This window comes from Boleophthalmus pectinirostris, unplaced genomic scaffold (assembly GCF_026225935.1).
Source record: "Boleophthalmus pectinirostris isolate CB_2022bp ecotype Guang Dong unplaced genomic scaffold, ASM2622593v1 HiC_scaffold_18, whole genome shotgun sequence".
Taxonomy (NCBI): domain Eukaryota; kingdom Metazoa; phylum Chordata; class Actinopteri; order Gobiiformes; family Gobiidae; genus Boleophthalmus; species Boleophthalmus pectinirostris.
In genome coordinates, this window is record NW_026571133.1 from 7,615,361 (window position 1) to 7,639,883 (window position 24,523).

General features: G+C 37.7%; 1 protein-coding gene across 1 annotated transcript in view; it reads left to right on the plus strand.

The window, feature by feature from the left end:
* exoc4 (exocyst complex component 4) overlaps window positions 1-24,523 on the plus strand; it is a 352,622-nt gene that overhangs the window by 199,671 nt on the left and 128,428 nt on the right. Inside the window, exon 12 of the mRNA XM_020940971.2 lies at window positions 22,680-22,782. Coding sequence (XP_020796630.2) covers window positions 22,680-22,782 — 103 coding nt within the window. The remainder of the gene's footprint in view (window positions 1-22,679; window positions 22,783-24,523) is intronic.

Below are 24,523 nucleotides of genomic sequence, written 5' to 3' on the forward strand. Positions count from 1 at the left end.
AACTAATGCGTGCTTTTGTGGTGTTAATTAATTGCAGAGTTTCAAAGGACATCACAACCTGTTATAGGTTTATCATCTTTAATTGAAAAGCGGTAAAATGGTAGAATGTATTTGTTAATGTGCAGATTTAGTGAGGGTAATTATAGCATTATTACTCACTTAAATAATTATCAGATTCAACATTTGTGAATTCTCCTTTTTGGATATTTCTTATTAAAAACACAAAGTAATGAATACAAGAATGCTGATTCATTCTCCCTAGTGTTACACAACAATACGAACTCGAGATGAAATGTTAAAAAACAGCCGTTACCATGGAAATCGGCCATGTTTTTGGCAGCAATGCAAAATGCCCATAGAGATACACTGGCAATATAAAAAAGTAAACAAAAGAGACTATTGAACTCAAAAAGCTGCGTGGTCACTATTAGAAAGTCATAATGCTTTTGAATGAACGCTGAGTTTACTATTTAATAGGGATGTAACAATAAATGAAATATCGTGATATCGTATCGTCAAAGTTCTCACAATAATATCATGGACCATCACAATATATCGAATTACAAGTCTCTTTGTGTAAATTAACAGTTATGGTGCAACAATAGCTAAAAAAATAGACAGAGGGAACTACATAGACAATGATCCTTTGCTCCATAACAGTTTTAAGCACTTCTTTTTTTTTTATTTAATAATTTGTCATTTTTGGGGGAATGGACATCCAGCACACCAACAACAAAGTAGACACAGCAAATGGTAAATGGTAAATGGTCACATTTTTCTATAGTGCTTTTCCACCTTCAAGGCTCACCCATTCACAGACACTGTGGGCAAGGTAGGTTAAGTGTCTTGCCCAAGGACACAACGGCAGCATTCATCTGTGGGAGCTGGAATCACACCAGCCAATCAAATCAAATTTACATTTTACATATTTTCTGTTCCCTTATATCTTTTGTTTGTTTGCTTTTGGCAACCCCAAAATGCACTTACACTTACAATACATTATACAAGCATATACATACACATATATTTTGACAATGTCCAACAGTATGCTATTCTACTTTACTCTGCTTTGTCCATATGGGGTTTTTGCCACAGTCCATGGGCCGATAGTGTGTTAAATCCCAAAAGTCTTTGTACCAATTGTCTATGTCAAAGCACTTATGTTTATGTGATAATATGTGGTCCAAGTTCTAAGCACTTTTAAGTCTTAGTTCTTTGGATTAAGTTTTGTCAGTTGTTATTTTTGTATGATTGGATATTGGTACATTCCTAATCGTGAGCCTCCCCATCGTATCGTGAGCTTTCCAACGATATCGCAATAAATATCGTATCGTGAGGTTCGTACCATGAGAATATCGTATTCATACCGTGAAGATACCGCGATCTTAAAATGTCCATTATTTTAAAAGTGCACTGTCTGACTTTTTTTGGTGGAGGGTGCACTACTTGTTTTTCTCCATGGAGATGTTATTTCTTTGCCTGGAATATTCCACAGTATGACATTAAACATATTTCTCTTGCATTTGTTCAATTACACTTGTTTTATAGCTCAGAATACCTTAAAAAACAAAACAAAACATGAATTCTTACCATGCTTCTCCATAGATCTGACCATTAACCTGTCTCCATTGTGATTACCAAGTTTATTTCCATACTGTGGATTAATCTCCATGGCGACAAGCAGGCGGCAAATCCTCTAGTCTAGTAGAAAAGTTACACGGTGCACCTTTAACATCAGGCTGAAATTTCTGTGAGATAAGATAATCCTTTATTTATCCCACAATGAGGAAATTACAGTGCTAAAATCAAGATAAATAACTATAAAGACATATATACAGACATCAATTATAAAGCAGCAGGGTGACAGCAGAGGAGAGCTATAAGGCTAGAAAGCTTTTGTACAATAAGTGGGGTTATGTACGGTGAAGTATATGGACAAGAATAAACAGCAGTTCAAGTGACTTCAGTATATTATATTCTTTATACAATAAGTCACTATGAGTATGGTTGCCTACAGTGCTGCTGAAGGACAGAATAAATACATGAATAGCAGGTAAACTGACTTGAATGAATTGTACCTTTAAAGATTCAAATCCAATTCACGGAGATATAACGCTTTCAGAAGTATCGAAAATCAAATACTAATCGATGCTAAAACCAGTATCGAAACTACATACTCATTTGAGCAGGTATCAGTACTAAAAAAATCCAATCCAATCCACTTTATTTCTACAGCACATTTCACAAACAAACAGTTCCCGAAGTGCTGCACAAATACATAATAATAACAACAATAATAAAATGATAAAATAAACTATTAAAATAATCATACTAGTCTTAAAATAATAAAACCAGTAAAATTAAATAAGAGCAAAATCATAGAATAGCAATAAATAAATAAAACCAATAAAAAAAAGAAATAAAATAAATAAAAATAAATAAAAGACACATTAAATTAACCTTTTCTGAATAGCTTTGGGATGATTTTGAGCTGTATTAGAGCAATCAACCGTGGACCACTGAGGGATTACACAGATATAAGAACCAGAGGTGGGGATTTGCAAGTCGTGACTTGGACTCGAGTCAGACTTGAGTCACAATTTTTAGGACTTGAGACTTGACTTGATAAAATGGACTAAGACTTGGGACTCAACTTGGACTTCAGCCCTGTGACTTGAGAAGACTTGATGCTTCACCTAAATGTGTATATTTATATATGAATTTAGAAAATACTTTTCTCTTTACAGTTGATAAATGCAGCATTTAGTTTTACAGAAACTGGAACATGCCACTCCCGCTTCTGTTTGTTGCTTTGGATGTAACTGAAGTACTGTGATGTGGTTTCCTCAAGTGTACTACAGTAATATACAGTACAATACAGTAAAACAGAGGAAACAACATGGGACTTGATCCTTCTATTTCAGTGCAGATTACACGACAAAATAAATGCATTTTAAAATCTTAATTCTTTCTGATCTGACTGTAATGATTCACACTAAGATCTTGTCAAGACATTTAAAAAGAAAAAGTAGCATTTCTACAACTCTTAACATTAACAACATAAATACTCATATATAAATATACCATGACTTTTTAAGTACAATTTTAAAAGTCTTATAAATTGCTAAAATCTAAGCAATTTTTGGTACTTTGGCTTAAAGACATGCAATGACTTGAAGCTCAAAGCAGACGATTTGGACTCGACTTGGACTTGAAGGTCAGTGACTTTGGACTTGACTCGAACTTGAGGCCTGTAACTTGAGAAGCACGTTTAAATCTGAATTCTTTCTATTTTGACCGTAATGATTCACTCTAAGATCTTGTCAAGACATTTAAAAAGGAAAAATTTACATCTCTTACAACTCTTTAAATACTCATATATAAATATACTATGACTTTTTTTTTGTACAATGTACTTTAAAATTCATATAAATTGCAAAAATCTAAGCTATAGTTGGTTCTTTGGCTTAAAGACTTGAAGCTCAAAGCAGACGACTTGGACTTGACTTGGACTTATGGGCCAGTGACTTGAAACTCGACTTGGACTTGACTGTATTTGACTTGGGACTTGACTCGGACTTGAGGTGAAAGACTTGACTTACAAAACAACGACTTGGTCCCACCTCTGATAAGAGCACATGGTAATATAAAAGAAAGTACTGTGATTTAATGTTGAAAATCACATTTTATTGTCTAAAGAAAGAGTATTTTTATTATCATTGTGGTATTAGAATCAGTAGTGAGTATCAAGTTTATCCCTAGTATCGAAATTGAGTTAGAAATACTGTATAGAAATTTTAAGAAAGGTATCAAACGTCATTGCTATCAAACTGCTTTTTCCGTGACTTTGAGAGAGCGCTGATCTGACAGCTGCAGACAGTAAGCAGAGTGTTATTGGACGGTACGTTCAAGTGTCTGCGGGATGTGGGATATTGAAATATTGACATGTGCATTTTTATGACTCCGCTCTGTGAACGAAAAGGACATAGGGCTGATTTAGTATGTGTCTGGCGTTCGCTTTCTCTCCGCAGCGTTTCTCGTCTCCTCCTTTTCTTTTTTTTTTTTCTTTTTTTTGTATCCTCGGCAGGTTCAGCTTGTCCTGTCCTTGGCGTGTGGCAGGTCTTTGCAGTACAAGTCTTCCTGTCTGAGCGGCCAATCAGAACGCGGCGTGGCTGATGGCTTCGTGCCTAAGGGAAATTCGTGGAGATTTCTAAAAAGTGCTGAGTCTCTAATCGATCTGAGCACACTCCTGTTTCACCGTCTTTCTTTAAGCTTTCGTCTTTATCCCTTTTTCGCTCACATCGGCGTTACACCTCAGCAGCAGATGGAGATAGATGGTGTAATTTTAACCTTTTCTGTTTAAAAAATAATGACTTTTACTATCAGAATTTGTACCTGGTTAAAGACATAGAGTGCAGTTGTTTTGAAAAAAAAGGAAAATACATGCAAGGGGATTGTTTGGTTAGAGTTTTAACTAAAGGACATCTTTTTTTTTGGCTAATGTGACAGAAAGTGCATCTTATTTCATTTGTGTGAAGAATATATGTTTAGTTTGTAAGGTATTTTTGAGCAATAAAAACACCTGTAATTAAATCAATTGCCATAAAGTGTAACATTTAAAGTAAAGCAATTATTCCTCCATGGAGACAAATAAATGGTGGACCCCAAAACATTGTGGTTAAAGAATAGTTAGAGAAAGAATAATAACATCTTTCGCTATCCATGGGTTACTGAATTACTATAAATGAGTGCGTTACCATAGCGATTACCAATTAAAAACCTATTTTGACTGATGAAATATACTGCAATTGTTTTAACATGATATGAAAAGAAAAAAATTATCACAAGGGGATTGTTTTGTTGGTTAGAGTCTTACCTGAAGGACATATTCTGGCTTTGTCCTTGGAGAAAGACATGTCTCCCCTAACGTGACAGGAAGGGCATCTGACATAAATGTATGGTTTGCTGTGGTGACCCGTGACGACAAAGGTGGTGATTTGTTTGGACACAGCCCAATTATTTTGCAGACGTTTTCTTTCTAGGTGCGTCGTGTCACTTTTCTGGTGAGGGGTTTGCCGTCTGGTTGCTTTGCCCGAGATGTTCCACGGTATGACATTAGAGATTTGTTTATCAATGATTTAACTACAGATGTGTTCAAAAATCCCTTGAAAAGCGTGCATTCTTTATATTAGCATAGTCTTCTCTCCATAGATCTGACCTCAGAAAAATTACACGGTGCCCTTTTAATATTAAGTGCTCTTGTGGGTGTGTAGTCGTTTGATCCTGTGCTCTTTCTCCTCATTTATGCTGCTTACTGACTTACTGTAACAAACAAAGCGAAAACATAATATACCGTATTTTTCGGACTATAATTCTCACTTTTTTTCATGGGTTGGGTGTTTCCTGCGACTTGTAGTCCGGTGCCAATTTTCACACTGACACATAAGAGGGTGCTTTGGGTTTGTGTGTCAGTATCTGCTGCTCCTGTTACTCCTGTACCACGGTCACTTTGCTCTACTGCGCATGTCTCCTGCAGAAAGAGCCTCTGTCCTGCTGCAAGTAGTGAAATATGCAGCCGAAAAGGATAATCGAACAGCAGAAAGAAAGTTTGGAGTGAGCGAGAAACTTGTGAGGGACTGGCGGACGGTGGGGATGAAGAACACAGCTCACGGTAACCAGGAGGGTGCACCATGTAACTTTCCTGGAAGTTACTGGATGGATCGACAAAGTCTGGACTTCAGTGACACCGAAACCATCCTGTCGGGATTCAGAAAGGTCAGAATAATTCTAACTGGAACTGATGCTGAGTCTGACGACAGCTACACAGAAGAGGAAGTGGAGCTCAGTTTACCTCTGGAGGTCACAGAGTTGCTCAGAAGGGACTTGTAGGATGTAGAATTCAATGGATTTAGTGATTTGGAGTGAGATGGAGAGTTTGTTAAACTTGTTCTGTTCTGTTGTTTATGATATAGTTATAGTCTGAAGAACTGTTCATATGTGACATAAACAGTCTGTTGTCCTCTGTTCTATTGTTATTATTATAACAATTTTATTATTATTGCCTTTCAAGTTGAAATGTTGTTTCCTAGTCTCTGATTTGATAAAAAAGTGTGACTTATAGTCCTGAGCGACTTATATATGTTCTTTTCTTCTTCATTACTCATTTTTTGAGTGGAGTGACTTATAGTCTGAAAAATACTGTACAATTTGTTTACATTTATAGTATTTCTGAAATAGACTATATAAAAAAGTGGACTAAGGGAGTGTGACGTCACCCATAGTGTTCAGCTTCAGTCAAATGAAGCTCATTGAGGCTTGCAGTTATATGTCTTTTTCTATACAGTCTACTCATTGCTACCCCTTACCCCTAACCCATACTGTATATTTATCTAGTTCACAGCCTTTCGTAACAACTCTGCTCCTCCACACACCATACCTTACCCTGTCTCCCATATTACACTTATTTTTCCCAACTCAGAAACAGAAAGCTTTTGCTACTTTGCTTTAAAGATTCATTAAAATGCAGCAGCACCTCTCATTAGCCCTTAGCCTGTTGTATTAACGCGCTGTGCCATTCACAAACGTCGCTAACAACATACACATAAAGCTCGCTATCTCTACAATTATCCATAGCCAGACCCCGGGCTGTTCCATCTGTTTTCTAATGACACATAATTGCGCGTTGTCAACTGCAATCATCCAAAGTTACGGCAAAGAACCTGCTTTTGAAACGTGCCACAGAGATGACACTCTCTCCGGGGTACGCGGGTCCAAAATATCACTGCATGAATGTAAATTTCATATGCAAATGTTGGTTTTTATGAATTTAATTATAGCTGTCCTTAAAATGTTTGATTGGAACTGGCTGGGTTTTCACGATCAGTACTGAAGGATTCTGCAGTGTGTGTTGTGTCAGGAGGATTATTCGACTAGTCTCAAGATATTAGTTTTGTCGTTAAGATTTTAACTAATTGTTTGATGTAATTGTGGAAGAAAAGCAGCTCCTTTCATTTGTACGAAGAATGTATGTTTGGTTTGTGAAGTGTTTTTGAGCTATAAAAACACCTGTAGTTAAATCAGTGGACGGTAGCTATCTTTAATGCCATACAGTGGAACATTTCAAGTCAAGCAGTTACTTCTCCATGGAGGCAAGTAAGTGGCAGATGCTAAAAAAGTTGTGGTTAAAGAATGTTATTAACAGAAAGAATAATAACAGATAAGAAACTCACATTTTTCGCTATCCATATGTTACAGATTTCTTAAAAATTGGACTGTTGCCATGGTAATTAAGAATTTAAAAACATATTTTGATTGGGAAAAAGCCTCAAAATGTTGCATATAACATATAAAGTTGTAGTTGCTTTGTCGATTACTCGGTCGATGTCTTTGTATTTTTGTTGACTAATTATTGTATTTAGATTATGAGGATTTATATGAGACAACAGCAGAGAGAAGTTAGTAAAGTTGGTGGGGACTTGCGAGTCGTGACTTGGACTCGAGTCAGATTTGAGTCAATGTTTTTAGGACTTGAGACGTGACTTGATAAATTGGACTAAGACTTAGGACTTGACTTGGACTTGAAGATCAATGACTTGGGACTTGACTCAGATTTGAGGCCTGTGACTTGAGAAGCACTTTTAAATCTGAATTCTTTCTATTCTGACTGTAATGATTCACACTAAGATCTTGTCAAGACAATTAAAAAGGAAAAATTAAATTACATTTCTACAACTCTTATATACTCTATAAATGCACATATAAATATACAATGTTTTTTTGTTTTTTTTTTAAGTACAATTTAGTTTAAAAGTCATATAAATTGCAAAAACCAAAGCTATATTTGGTACTTTGGTTTACAGACTTGAAGACAGATTGAAGACAGATTGAAGCTGAAAGCAGACGACTTGGATTTGACTTGGACTCATGAGCCAGTGACTCGAGACTGAACTTGGATTTGCCCGTATTTAATAATAATAATAATACATAACACTTGTATAGTGCTTTTCAAGATACTCAAAGACGCTTTACATGAGAAGACAAACAACGACAAAGAAGAGAAAAAGACAGTTAATGGATTTTATTTTTTTTTTTTTTAATAGAGATGGTTTTCAGGGTTTTTTTTTTAAACATGGGGAGTGTGGATGAGTCTTTGATGTGTTTGGGCAGGGAGTTCCAGCAGCGGAGAAGGCCCTGTCCCCCAGGTCTTATGTTTAGTCCCGGTAGGGGGAGACAGGAGGTTGGCGGAGCTGATGGGAGGGCACGGGGGGAAGTGTGGTGGTGTAGGTGCTCAGGAGGTAGGTATTTAACTTGGGACTTGACTCAGACTTGAGGTCAAAGACTTGAGACTTACTTGAGACTCGCAAAACAACGACTTGGTCCCACCGCTGGTTAGTGGTACTTCTGTAATTGTTTTTGCAAGAACTCTGGCGTTGTCTTGTGAGAGCAGTTTCAATGCAGATACACTGAGTTACATAATAGTTTTGAGAGCTGTTGCCAGGCCCCTAGTCAACTAATCAACTGGCAGGACGTGTCTTTAGTCCACTTCAGCAAAGTTACAGTAAATACTATATCAACTTAAGATTCAGTACACACTAGCGGCCAAAAGTTTTAGAACACCCTAATTTTTCGAGTTATTTATTGCAAATCAAGTCATGCAAGTCCAATGAAGAGCTTGAAATGGTACAAAGGTAAGAACTGAACAGCCAGAGGTTAAAAAAAAGTTAAAATATAACAAAACACAAGTCCAAGCTCTGCCAAAACTACCTCAGGAAATAGAAGATGGTAAACTTGAAAACAGACTTAAACCCCATCGAGCTGGTTTGGGATGAACTGGACAGAAGAGTGAAAGCCAAGAAACCTACAAGTGCCACACATTTATGGAAACTTCTGCAACAGACTTGGGAAGAACTTTCTGCAGAGTATTCGATTTCTATTGTAAAAAGAACGAGTCACGAGTGTGTTCAGCTGTTATATCTGCCAAAGGTGGACACTTTCATGAATCAGAAGTTTAGAATATGCTTTGGTCAACAGTAAAGAGTAAAAAAAAAATGGAAAAAGTGTGGTGTTCTAAAACTTTTGAGTGTATTTTGTAGAGTATGAACGCTGGAACAATATATTTTGGGCCTCAATATTTATCGTGTGTACAATAATATGGAGATTTTTTGCCATTTTTATGTAATAACGTAAGATCTGAGCTGTAGAGGGGAGAATACATAACTTCTGTGGCTAATTATTTATTCATTTTGCTTTTTATTTGTTGCAGCTCAAGCCTGATCATTATACTGTATACTCAAAATGGTTTTCTGGCATTATCTTGCTTTGCGTCAGTGTCATAAATTAGTTTTATTATTATCGTACTTCAAAATTTGTTTTCGTGACAGGCCTAACTACAGCCCTATAGGAAGTTTTTGATTGAGTATAGATGCTCTGGGCTAAACGGATCATTTAAAGAAAGTTGTAGCTCTGTCCACACTGGTCGTGACTTCGCGACGTTTCCATGGGGACTCTGTAGTAGTGACTTGCGTGCTGCGTTCAGGCACCATATGGTTCTCCCGTTTTTTTGTGTTGTCAGTTGGAAATAGTATTGACATTGTTGAAGTCACATTCAGTCCAATTTAAAGCCCCGTAAACAGAAAAACAGATGCTACCAAGCGCCTGCGGGTTAAACAGAGCTGGGATGTTACTATATAAACGGGAGCTATTTCGACAAACTGTTTCTGATTTGAATGCAGTTAAAACTAACTCTGTTGATACTTCGTAGTGACATCGCGCTGAAGGGGAGGGTTCTACATGCATCACTGTGGCAAAATGTTCATCAGTTACCACGGAGACACAACGCACACATTAGTAAACACTGCCACAAAAGTTTAAAAATAGGCTGAAACTCTAGAAAAAAATAGATTTAAATGGTCGTCATGGTCTAGTTTAGGAGTTTAATTTTCAACAAAAAGGTGAGAGTGGCTAATGGAAAAACTGCTGCCTAATACTAGCTCGCTTGTGGTTGTAATATTATTTGAGATGGACTTGTTTAACACTGCAAATCATCTCACCCGTTGTAGCTGTATCTAAGGTTATGTTTACACTCAAACGAATCACCGTCTCACCGAATTTGCGTCCAGACACGTAAGTTCTGTGTCCGCAATCCTATCCACACAGTAACGCGAAACGGCCTGAAACTCTAATCACATGACAAGGCCGGCATCACGTCGTAACAACGTCACGTGGGCGGTAAAAACAAGAAAGTGGAGCACCGTGTTTGAAGATGCAGCAGCCGATTTTGAGCCGAAGAAGACTGCAAGCGTGAAAGTAAGCAGTTCTAACTAACGTAAGGCCCATCCAAGACCTTTAATCTGGCGGCTGATTTTTACTAAGATATTTTAAAACTATTAAAATTGGTAATTTTCTGCAGCTTAGCATGGCAGCGTCTCCAGCGCCTGTGCATGGCCCCTCCCACCAGCAGCACAAATGAAGACTTGTCTCTTTCCAAACACTCTTAAAGGACGATCGTTTTAACTGTTGACCGTGACACCCTCATCAGCAAAATGTCAAAAATGAAAAAGTGGACACGAGTGCAGATTTTACAAGATGCAAGTTTTTTTTAAATGTTGTGTTGAAATAGCATTTTTCTTAAAGTTTCATGTTGCATAATATTAATATTTTGTAAAAGAAAAGTTCATCAAAGATTTGTGTTTCTCTGTTGAACTTAGCTATTTTTGGGTATGTGCATGAGTTTTCTGATCCCATTTGGGCAAAGTAAGTTTCTGGACCAAATGAGTTTGACATCCCTGTCTATGGTTTGTTTCCGCAATAGCATCACATGACCGATGTCACGAACACAGCGAATCAGGAGGGCGCAAGTGACAGTGACGTGGTCCAGAGCTCCTACGTCAGCATATCAACGTTTTCAGGTGTCCAGATCCGTACTCAGATGAATTCGTGGGACCTGGCGGCACCAGATCTTTCCGTCTCTGGAGCCGTTTCCATTGCAATAGCGTGGACGAACACTCTATCCACAACGAAAACGACTCGAATACGTGTTAGTGTGGATGGGGCCTAAGACCGCTCTTTCTGGTCAGTTTATATTAAAACAAAGCTCAGATTAAAGTCTAACTGGAGTAACAGAGCTTCAGACGGGGCAGTGCCTCCAGTTAGCGTCACTCCGCCGGGGAATGTTGATGATCTCAGCTGCAGAGTATGGGTAGATTGCCTGTTAATAGTGGCCTTTTGCACATGTATTAGTGGTTTTTGATAGACACAGCTGCCCTTTAAAACATACTTACTTTGACCTTTAACACATGGCACATTTTATTGGTAAGTCTAACACCTAAAGAATAGTATTTTCTGCACTCCTCCACATGAGACTCTTAATATAAGACCAACATATAACAACAACATGAGAGTTATATTTTATTGTGTTATGAATACAATCTAATATTGAGTCCCTCACAGAAACACTCCCCACATGCTTTAACTATCTTTCAAACTTAAAGGTCCAATATTACACAAAATGGTTTCTTGTGAGCTTTAAGTCATGTTATAATGTTGTTACCTCATCAAAAACAGACCTGGAGTTGTGTTTTGTTTCATTCATACATTTGACTAATCCCTTATGATTACTCTGTCTACATATACAAAGCTCAAAATGCTCTGTTCAATCTGTGATGTCATGTGGTGGTAGTTTTCAGCTACCTTTTTTGTCTTTAGTTCAGTAGAGTTTGGCAGAGATGGAACCAAGTCATTGTTTTGCAAGTCTCAAGTAAGTCTCAAGTCTTTGACCTCAAGTCCGAGTCAAGTCCTAAGTCAAAGACGGGCAAGTCCAAATCCAGTCTCGAGTCGCTGGCTCATAAGTCCAAGTCGAATCCTTTGAGCTTCAAGTCATTTCAAGTCTTTAAACCAAAGCACCAAATATAGCTTTGATTTTTGCAATTTATATGAATTAAACTAAATTGTACTTAAAAAGTCATGGTATATTTATATGTGAGTATTTATATAGAGTTCTAGAAATGCTAATTTTTCCTTTTTAAATGTCTTGACAAGATCTTACTGTGAATCATTACGGTCAAAACAGAAAGAATTAAGATTTAAAAGAGCTAAATAACAGGTATTTTGTCATGTAGTCTGCACTGAAATGGAAGGATCATGTTCTAGGTAGTTCCCTCTGTTTTACTGTATTGTTCTGTATATTACTGTAGTACATTTGAGGATACCAATCACAGTACTTCAGTTACACCCAAAGTACCAAACAGAAGTGGGAGGAACATGTTACGGTTTGTTTCTGTAAAATTAAGCACCACATTTTTCAGCTGTAAAGAGAAAACTATTTTCTAAAAACATATTTTTTTAGGAGAAGCATCAAGTCTTCTCAAGTCACAGGCCTCAAGTCCGAGTCAAGTCCCCGAGTCACTGACCTTCAAGTCCAAGTCGAGTCCGAAGTCTTAGTCCATTTTATCAAGTCAAGTCCTAAAAATACTGACTCAAGTTTGACTCGAGTCCAAGTCACGACTTCCATGTCTCCACCTCTGCAGATTGGCAATTCCAGGGCTGAAATTATGCAAATGCTTGTAGTGAAAATGCACAGATGTAAAACACAGATATAAAACACAGTGGGCATTTCCTGTATTACCACATGACATCACAAAGTGGAATAGAGCATTTTCAGTTTGAGATAAGAACTCAGTATAAATATGCAGGACTGTGTGTGAGTGAAACAACAGTAAAACATTGATCTGATCAGAAAATAGAGTAATACTGACCCCATTTGTTTATCAAGCACGTATTTGAAGTCCACAGTATTTACCAATTAAAGCAACTTAAAACATTCAAGTGTAATGAAAACTTATTAATACTTATTATTATATTAAGTGCTTGGAGAAGGTCAAAGCTCTTGGTCACCTCTCCAAATGTTTTCTTTATTATGTTGGTGTTTGGTGTAGCAGCGTCAGACAGAGATTTGAATATTTCTGTAGTTGTAGCTGCATTCCTTGTGCTGTTTATCCACGCATTTTAACAAGACGCTCTGCTCTAAATTTCAAATGATTCCTCCCATTCGCGCGCTCGGATCAGTGCTCAGTGTTGTCTGGCTCAATGGAGTACACCCTCAAAATGTAAATAGGCTGAATTCGCTGTTCTCCGCACCTCCGTTTTTTCACCTTGCTTGAACTTCTATGCCGCGTCCCTATAGCTGATTTTGTTTTCAAATTACTGCCGAGATGTCGCTCTGTAATGGGGAGCAGAAGCCAGTACTCCTGCATTAAAGGTGCATTGTCTAACTTTTCTGCTGGAGGGTCCATCAAACGCTTTTCTCCATTACTTTGTCTTGAATGTTTGGTATTAAAGTATGGTATTACACCTTTCTATCTTCAGGGAGACCAAACCAGACCAAGTTACAGGTCAGATCTGTGGAAAAGCAACCCCAATCACAGTCAGAATACCTGTTTTTAAGGTGTTATTGAGCTATAAAACCATCTGTAATTGATTAAATGTTAAACAGAGCTGTTCAATGTCATGCTGTGAAACATTCCAAGCAGAGAAACAAGCAGATGACGGACCACCAACCAAAAAGTTACATAGTGCACCTTTACTGACATGGCTTTTTTCATGATAGGAAATCTAACTGTGGTTGTGTATAGAGCAGGGGTGGGCAAACTATGGCCCGGGGGCCGTATGTGGCCCTTTAAACCTTTTAATCCGGACTGCAATAAATTACAATAATAAACCTTGTTGATGTTTTATTTGTCATGCATTTCCAGCGTTTCCCAGTAGATGGCGCACTATATATACTTTGAGTTGCGGCGTATTATGTTGGCCGCAATGCTTTATGGGAAAGTGTTCTTACAGGAGTTATTCGGACCATGAGTGAAGTAGTTGGTGCTTAAGATATAAGACTGCACTGCTTCCAGTTTGAGTTGATAAAAATCAATCAAGGAAACCTATGGTCTCTGAGTTGTAATTATTAATGTGTACAACATTTTGGAGGCAGGTTGTATCACACTCACAGGTGTGTATCTGTGGTTGTTTGGCGTGAGCTTTGTTTTTGAACTGTTACCAGTCATATTCGAAAACGGTGAACTCATGATATACATTCGCTCGTGGTGTGCAGTGGAACAGGTCTCAACAGTTTTATGTGTTCTGAATCTTTCACAGCAGTGATGAAACGTGTAGCGCGTCTGAAGTCCTAGATAAATGTGAATAAGAACGTAATGAATCTGAGCTCTTAACACGTTATGTCCTGTCTTCTGTCCGGCCCTTCAGTCAAACTTTAGGACCCTATGTGGCCCGCGAGCCAGAAAGTTTGCCCACCCCTGGTATAGAGTGTAGATTTTTATGTCAAATACCTGCATGGTTCAGTTGTACGGTTCTATAGGGAAAAAAATAAAGGTTAAAAAGAGTACAACGTAATGCATTGTTTCCCAAAGACTGGGTCACGACCTTCAGGTGGGTCATAAGAGATTTTTTTGGGGTCACCTTGTCACGTTCTGCATGTAGGTTGAAATATACAGTTCTGACACATGTTGAAATGTTAAGACAGGTTTTGTATAATTTGTAATATTTTTGTAATTATTTTATTGAGTATTTTGTTCCAATATTGCTGGTTCAATTGAATGTTGAAGAGAAAAAGAAATGGGCTATGTTTAAAGTCAATATCGGCGACTTATGGATCCTTTTATTGCTGGTTCAATTACTGTTTTTCATGGTTTAAAACTTAAGTAATACTAATTGTTAAGAGCGACACGATCACTCAGTCAACAATAATATATCCTCATTAATGTTCAGTAATGGTCAATGTGTGAAGAATCCCTCAGTCGTCCAGGTAGAATCCATGGTGAGGAGAAAATTCAGTTTGTCGACTGGACACAAGTTTGTTTGGTTGAAGACGTTTCGCAGCTCATCCAAGCTGCTTCTTCAAACTGAATTTTCTCCTTTGCCAGTAATGGTCAATCCAACTTTTTGTGATTTACGAGTAATGTCTTTTGAATTGGGGCGCGAAGGTTTATGACTTTTAAAGTATGGGTCCCCAGAAACTTAATGTCACAGTATTTAACGTTTTAGCCAAAATTAGACCAGAACAAAGCAAGTTTATTCATTTTGGTTGTGTTTATGCACCGAAAAACATAGAAAAACATGCACCTTTACTGTAAGTGGGCTTGCATCTTCACAAACCTGACACTGTTGTTGTTCCTTTAGCTATCATCTTCCAGAGTATGCCATAAAAGCCTGTCTATCTACAAGGAGAATGTTCCAAAGTATGGTTTTAACTTTCTATTTCCATTAAGCAGGTGATATACTTTCTCCATAAAAATACATACTGTATCTTGAAGGGAGTGTTACAGTTATTGGTAAGAAGAAACATCACATTTTTACATTGACTGACACGATTAACTAACAAAATTATCGGTTTAAAACACCAACTCCAGGTTTGTTTTTGAGGAGAGATCAACATAACATGATTAAACACTTACAAGAGTCAATTTTGCATAATACAGGACCTTTAAAAGTCCTCAAAATGTCACCCCACAAACAGAAAATTAAAACTGCTGAACATGCCTCTGTTTGAAAAGCTAACTTCGTCCATCTTGCTTGCAAAAATCTGTCTGCGCATAACCACCAACTTCCAGATCCATCATCCTGACATTTGTATCGGAACAATGGCAAAAATGACAAGACGAGACACATCCGCAAATAACTCCACACGTCTCCAAACTGGCAACTTTGTCTGAAAATCTATTCTATGAAATGAACTTGTCAACACCAGTTTGTTTTCAATGAGCAGTCATATTGTTTTAACCGCTTTTCTACTGCTACGTTTTCAGCCGTCAGAGCGCAACAGATCCCAGAATTTCAATTCGGAGTTGATAATAAAAACGTCTTTATTTAGACAAAAGAATGTGATTTTTAACATTAAATTGCAGCACTTTTTTTTAATATTACAATTTTGGTCTTACAGTATATCTGTGTAATACCCTCAGTGGTCTAGGGAGGTTCCATAGTGGTCCATAATCCATGTATCATTTGTTCATTCATTTTTCAAAATAAAACCAAAGATAAGGAAATGAAAAAATCAACAATTTTCTTCATTATTTGTCTCTAAAACCAAAATGAAAAAACGGATAATGGTTTGTTTTTTCAGTTTTCGATTTTGTGTTTATATGAAAACTGCGATGCTGGACTTTTGCGCCACATACGGACGTAACTAGGACTGAAACAGGATTAAAACAGGACTAAACTAGGACTAAACCAGGACTAAACCAGGACTAAACCAGGACTGAATCAGGAATGTCAGAACAGGCTCGGAGGTGGGCCTGTGTAGACTGTCGGGTGATCAGAACTGAGACCGGGATCAAGACCTCAACTGAGACTGGGACCAGACCGGGACTAGACCAGGACTGAGATCGGGACTGAGAGCAGGACCAGGATTGAGTCTGGGACCAGACCGGAACAAGATCAGTAATGAGACTAGGACTCATACCGAGCCCAGACCAGTACTGACACTGGGACTAAGACCAAGACTGAGACCAGGACAGAGACCAGTTTAGTCCTGGTTTAGTCCTGGCTTAGTTCTGGTTCAGTTCTGGTTCAGTCCTGGTTCCGTCCGGCATTGCAGTTTAAGTCACGTAAACGGGAAACAGCTGTTATTCGTTTTTTTCCATTATTCATTTAAACACAAAATCGAAAAACATAAAATCGTCGTTCATTTTTTCATTTTGGCTTTGGAGATAAATTATGAAACAAATAGTTGTTTTTCATTTTCTTATTTTTGGTTTTATTTTGAAAAACGAATGAACGAATGACATACAGATCAAGTTCAAGATCAGTCCAAAACTATTCAGAAAAGGTTCATTTCTGTCCTGTGAATGTGACTTTTTTAGTATCAATTCCTGCTCAAATGAGTGTCTAGTTTTGATATTAGTTTTAGTATTGATTAGTGTCTTAATTTCTATACTTTTGACAAAACTAGTGTGGGATCTTGTATTAGTTTATGAGTTCATATTTCAGTCTTCTCTCAAATTTTAATCCTCCTTGTTGAGTTGTTTTCAGTGCTTTCTTGGAACAGAATCCTACTTTTTAAAACTTATATCCCAAATAATGCCATCACAATACGGCTGTTATGTCTAGACTTACTTGTTGTTTCATTTTCACTTGCTTTAATGAGGCCCTAGAGTTTCTCCCACTTAACTTTCGACTACGGAGCTTCTGTGAAAATCAATGGAGGATTCAGTATAGATTTCAGTATGCTTTCTCGTATTATCTGTTTACGGCTTTGACATTGCGCGCGCACACACACACACACACACTGTCACACGCGCTCGTCTGTCTAATTTGGTCTGAAAAGTGCTGAGTCGGACCCTCTCTCAGCTTGTGTCCCTGCGTAATAGCGTGATGTCAGGTGTTTCTGCATGCTACAGACCGTGTAGTGTATGGAAATGCTAACCTGAGCTAATCAATCATTGCCCCCTGGATCTATACTCTCTATATGGGCCTGTACGGACTGCACTGCTACAGCTGGAAATAGGACACTGGTACTATTTGCAAGCCATTCCCACGACTGCTACGGCAACTTCTATACTATTTATAACCCTGGCTGCTGTTAAAGACGCCTGTTTAAACTTTGAGCAGGTTTGCCTCGCCACATATCTCACCCATAACTTGACCTGGTGGCATCACTTTCTTGTCTCCATGGAGATAGATTAGTGTAATGCCATCCAGTGGAACATACCAGACAATGCAATAAATGGTAAATGGTCACATTTTTATACGATACTTTTCCACCTTCAAAGCACTCACTTTAAGAAACCACTCATCCATCCATTCATACACACACTCATGCATCAGTGGGTTAAGTGTCTTGCCCAAGGACACAACAACAGCATTCAACTCGCACCGCCAGCCTGTGGGTCAGTCGATCTAACCCTCCCCCAATGATGTTTATGCTGAGAGTGGGATTTAAACTGCCAACCTTCGGTTCAGTGAGCCCCTTGCACTGTAAACCTGAATAAGTTACCAGAACTCAATTATTTTGAGTTGATGAACTTAAAAATCACAATCTTCCACAATTTAAAGGGTTGAATGGCTTGTAACTTTCCATAACAGCTCAATTAAAAGTCCTCATTTAGCTCAACTCAGACATTTGCAGTTAGAGTTTTCAAACCACTAGAATAGTTTATTTAATTTTCAGTTTTATATGTAATCCATGGTTTTTGTACACACATTGAACACACAATCCAATATATCCAGCTGTATCTACACACATTATAGTATACACACAAGTATACACACATTATACACACCGTAGGAGGGGGATTTGAAGGCAGGTCTCCCATGTGAAAGTCAGGAGATTTACTAGTCTAATCAATATGATATCATATGTATATAGTTTAATAATACATACGTACTTACATACATTACACATTATAGTATACACATAGCACATTATGCACACATTACATATTATTTTTTAACTACTTAATTCTACTAAGCTGTACCTCATCTATGTTTTTAAGTTACACTCCCTTATATCCACAAAAATATTAGTTAGAATTACTCAAAAAGAAGAACATGTTACAGCAACTTCACATAATTAAGTTAAAAGAACTATTTCAAAACTTTGAGTATCCACAACTTAATCTATTTAATTACTTTGAATGTTCAGGTTTACAGTGTGTGCTTTTAGGTATTTACAAAACAATTATTTAAAATGGAGTGCGTAGAAAACTTATGAATTAAATAAGTGTCTTGCCCAAAGCCACAATAGCAGAATATATAAATGCTAATGAGGATAGCACCATCAACTTTTGGGGTTACCAGGCAGTCGTGTTTTTTTTTGCCCCATCCTGTTTTGTTTTTCCAGAGCAACTCTAAAGCATTGGTCAGTTTGGAGTTTGATTTTTACAATCCTATAGCGAAAAATAAACCAAAAAATCCAGTTATAAACAGTAGGAGATGTTGTTACTTATTTGACCTTCATGCTCACACAAACAAATCGCTTTGTGCTAGTATTCCATTAACCTTGCATGCGGTTGCCAAAAATACACTAAATTCCTTGTATATTTTTGTAACTCTACCTCTATTGTCTCCTTTCTCCGCCCCCTCCTCCTCCTCCGCATATTTATCGCTGTCTGCCGAGTTTGGGTCACGCGTGTTACAGGTCTTTCAGGTCACTGTATTCTTCTGAGAGGGTTTGATTTATTTGTGCATTTATCTGCGCTGATTGCTTGAGAAGGCACTCACTCTTGCATGCGCTGCCCCCTGGTGTAAGTGAGAGGAGGCCAGTGACCAGTGATTCTCTGACGAATGGCTTGTGCATAGCTCTTCGCCGGCCCATACATTACTGTCTGACCCTATCTGACCAAACAGACACCAGCGAGAGGAGAGAGAGCAGGTTCAGCCTCAGCTCTTATCCAGTTTTGTATCATTAACCAGGTACTTAGCCCGGGAAAGTCCATGCATTTTGGTGGTTTATTAGATTGGCTGCCTCTATAATTCACTGAACAGATCCTGAACAGTGTCTGTACGACTCCAGGGATAAGGAACTGGAAAACAATTATTTCTCAATATACACCAGATTGAGAATCATTGTCCTTTTTCACTCCGAAACTTCTGCTAACTCGTTTGGATGTGTTTATGAAATCTTTTCACCCCACTAGGCTTCTTGAGGCAATCTGTAAATCTCCTAGATGTTTTTTTTTAAAAGTTCATACGCATGTACATACAGAAATTAAAATGTGTTGATACTAAGAAGATGTATTCTTTTCTTTTGTTAATTTTACTTAAAGCAGATTACACATTCCAAGATACAGAATAAAATCACAGTGTTATGGAAACCGGGAGGGCTCATAACAAATGCAAATGCAAATGCTGCAACAAATACAAACGCGACAACACAACAAAAAGCCACAACACACCAAAAACAAAAAAAGCCACAAAGGAAGGTGACCGCGGGACTCTATTTTAATGCAAATTCCACAACAAATACAAACATCACAACACAAATTCAAACATCACAACACAAATGCAAACGCCGCAACACAAATGCAGACACCGCAACACAAATACAAACACCACAACACAATTGCAAATACCACAACACAACACAAAGCCACAACGGAAGTGACTGCGAAACTCTATTTTAATGCAAACGCCACAACACAAATACAAATGCCGCAACACAAATGCAAACGCCACAACACAAATGCAAATGCCACAACACAAACACCACAACACAATTGCAAATACCACAACACAACACAAAGCCACAACGGAAGTGACTGCGAAACTCTATTTTAATGCAAACGCCACAACACAAATGCAAATGCCACAACACAAATGCAAACGCCACAACACAAATGCAAATGCCACAACACAAACACCACAACACAAATGCAAACGCCACAACACAAATACAAATGCCGTAACATACATGCAAACGCCACAACAAACCAAAAAGCCACAACGGAAGTGACTGCGGGACTCTATTTTCCGACGGACCAAGCGAAGCGTTAAAGGATCAAGCGGGAAGTGAATGGGAAAAGTTGAAGAAGAACAAGAATGTGAAAAGGAAAGGAACGGAGAAGTGAACGAAGTTGGAAACATAAATAAAAGTAGTTTATTGTTTTATGGCCAGGATCGATGTCACTGACCGTCGCTTGGTCCGTCGGAAAATAGAGTCCCGTGGTCACTTCTGTTGTGGCTTTTTTTTTTTTTTTGGTGTGTTGTGGCTTTTTGTTGTGTTGTGGCATTTGCATTTGTGTCGTCGGGTTTGTGCATTTGTTATGAGTCCTCCCTGCTTCCGTACAATGTTCTTGCTTTTCTCCTTTTTAACAAACAAAAACTCAGAACAGTTTGGGGTAACGTCTTTGTTTATCGCTTTGACAAAACACTGCAAACATAAGATAACTCAATCAATGAAATCAGATCTCATGTTACTCCTTTTTTATTTGAGCAATTTCTTATCATTATTGTTAAAGCCATCTCGTACTACGTTACCCAGATACAATACTGATAGAACAAAATTGTGACTGCGTGCTGGGTCCAAAGACAAAAATAGTGCAAAAAAAAAAGAAAGAGATCCGCACTGCAGTTCTTTGAAGCTCCCAAATTTTCAATGACACCACAATGTGACGTTTCGGGTCAAGCCCTTCTTCAGACATGGACACAGATACAAGCCATCAGTGACATTTTGCAGATGTTGATGATGAATCTCTGACCACACTTTTCCAAAAAAAAAAAAAAAAATGGAAATGATTGGCACCATCATTGGCACATCTCCAACAGGCATGTCTTTTGGAGTGGTATTCAAAAATAGAAACTCTCTCTCCCCTCTAGTAAATGCTACCTCGAGGTAATCTACAAATCTCTTCAATGTTATTTTAGAAGTTCATACACACATTCAATTTAAAAGTTGCTTTTGATGCTAAGAAAATTGATTCTCAAAGCAATTATTACTCAGTATATACAAGATAGAGAGCATCACTGTCTTCAGGAAACTAACTTCACTAATTTGCATTCGTATGGGTAATATGTCCTTTGGTTCCTCAGAGTAAACATCGTCTTTTGGTAACTGGCAAAGCTCTTCGATGTTTTTAAAGTCCATTTAACCTCATGCACTCAATCTCTTCTGATACAGTCTCCCTTCTGACTGGACAAATGCTGTTAAAATACTGAAATTGAAAACTTGGCAACACTTTATAATAACTACACCTTATTTAGCCTTAATAAAGCATGAATAAAGACTTAATTAATAATGAACAAAGACTTAATTAATAATGATTCACGCTTAGTAAATGTTTAATAAAGGATAATTAGTCTTCACTTTAGAAAAGCTCTCCAAAAGACTTAACTAACAGATAATAGCTGCCTGAATTATCATTGCTTTGCATTATTAGTAAATCATTCTCTCATAGTTTACTAATGATTAATAAATGCTCAAATGGTTAGTCCATGAGTAATTAAGTATGAAATAATTATGAGTAACTATTTACAGCACAGGCAAATGAAGTGCTAATTAAGGTAGTAATTAAGTAGATACTAAGCGTGAATCATTATTAATTAAGCCTTTGTTCATGCTTTATTAAGGCTAAATAAGGTGTAGTTATTATAAGTGTTACCGACTTCTGGAAAACCATTATTTCTTATTGTATAACAGATCGAGAATCATGGTCCTATTGTACTAACTCTTTTAATCTGTACTTTTTTGGTCTAAAACCCCCTAATTGGTTAACTTTTTTTTTTTTTTTTTCATTTTCTATTGATTGTCTCTCATCTCTGTTCTGACCATTTGTACTAAACTAAAATTAAAAACTCGAAGGAGGTGCTTGAATCTTTATACAAATATTGATACCACGTTGTTAAAACAGGCAAAGTGATGAGTGGGAGTATTTTGTTTTCAGCCCAAAATGTAAATATCAGAGTTGGAACTATTCAAAAACGTATTAAAACTTATTCCTTATAGTTTCTTTGTTTTGATCAATAATGTGCAGCCAGTAAATTGCTCAACCCTCTTCATTTACGTCGGCTTGGAGTGGTTAAAATTCTTGTTTTGCTCGAGTCCTATAATATCTTAAATTAAGCTGAAGTGCGCTACTACGATAATTATGCAGTTTTGTATATTTCCTTCACACCTGACGGGGCTGGATTATCTGTTTTTGGAGCCTTTGGTGATAATTATTCATGTTTCCTGTTCACAGATTTATCCAGGAGATCGAGATGAACATGGGTCCAGGCCAAGCCAAGCAGTGCCAGCTCCGAGCGTTTCTCACATACTACATCAACGACCTCTTCCTCAACCAAGTGAGTTTAATTAAGTCTATTCACTTCTTTTCACTTTTTATGCAAAACTTTTATCCATCTTTATTTTTAAATCTGATATTTCGGTGGCTAAAAGTGTTATATAACTTCTAGCCAAGAATGAAAACACACAAATCTGAAAAGTGCGTAATGGCTTAAAGCTGTGTGGGGTTGAATGAACAATTAACCTGTTCTTGCTCTCACAGATACACAAGGCATACCATCTTTATTAAAACATCTCAAGGGCTTTTTAATACTCACTTTCAATTTATTTAGTAATGTTTAAATAAATGTCCTCAACATTCCCCGGGGGGTGTTATGCTAAGTGTAGGCACTGCTCTGTCTGAAGTTCTGTTACTCCATCTATCCAGCCATTTTCTTCCGCTTATCCAAGGTCTGGTCGAGTGAGCAACAGTCTAAACATAAACCGTATATATGAGTGGACATGGCTCACGCATTAGCTGCCACGTGGAAGTTCACTAGGAGGCTCTTTCCACTCCTTCTGACCCTGGCTTCAATTAACTTACATTGGGATCTTGTCATCTTTCTGTAACTCCTGCAGTGAGCCTCGTCATTTTGGTCTTAAAATGTTTGTATTAACCTGCTCTACATGACCCTGAATTTTATTTTATTTTTTTTTGCTATTTTGTCCATCAGAAAAATCCTATTCATAATATAGAGCCTGGCTCCAGATTCGTTCCTGTAACTGTGAGCATTGCGAGCCTCATTTGAGCGCCGCTGAACTCAATGGGTGACGTCACACTCGCTTAGTTCACTTCTTTTATACAGTCTATGAGTCTGAGCAGGGACTCCCAGACTTCCTGCACCCCAGACTCTTCTTCCAGCTCCCCCCAAGGCATTCCCAGGTCAGATGAGAGACATAGTACCTCCAGCGTGTTCCGATACTTGAGCCACCTCAGCTGGCTCCTCTTGACGTGGAGGAGCAGCGGCTCTACTCCGAGCTCCCCCCGTGTGACTGAGCTCCTCACCCTATCTCTAAGGAAACTCATTTCGACCACTTGTGTCCGCGATGTTCTTCTTTCGGTCAATACCCAAAGCTCATGACTATAGGTGAAGGGAGGAATGATGAATGACCAGTAAATCGAGAGCTTTGCTTTTTGGCTCTGTTACTGAAGTTAGTTTAATTTTGAGTTTTGTTTTAACACAATGTGACCAAAAAGAACTGATTTAGCTGGAACTGCAAGAGGTGACAAGTCCCTCTCAAATAACATTGCAGTCACAAACTAGCTAACATTACCCAACAGTTTTTCAGTTATGAGTATTTTCTTGTTGAAAATCAAACACCTTAATAGGAAACAGGACCCTGAAAGCCCTGAAAGTGTGTTGTTTAATTTTGTGTTTTTTTTCTTGACCTTTCAGACTATCTTAAAACTTTCTTGGCTGTATTTGATATTCTGTGCATTGTGTAAACATGGAAACTTCTGAACATTTCTCTGTATACTTACATGCAGAACACTCCCAGCATGATGTCGCTGCAAAGTATTGATTGCATATGGTGTTGTCATTGAACGCTCAGGACTTATTTATTTAATTTTCAGGAATATACTGTAGAGATATAGCCAGGTATTTATGTTATTTATGAAACATGTAAGAAGTAAATTTCTCTAAACCAGTTACCAGCTCAAAAAAAGTTTCACACCCAGATTATTTTTTTGTGTAATAGTTAAGCTTTTTTTTGTATTATTTGTATTTATTTGTTTAATGTATTTATAATTTTTTGTCT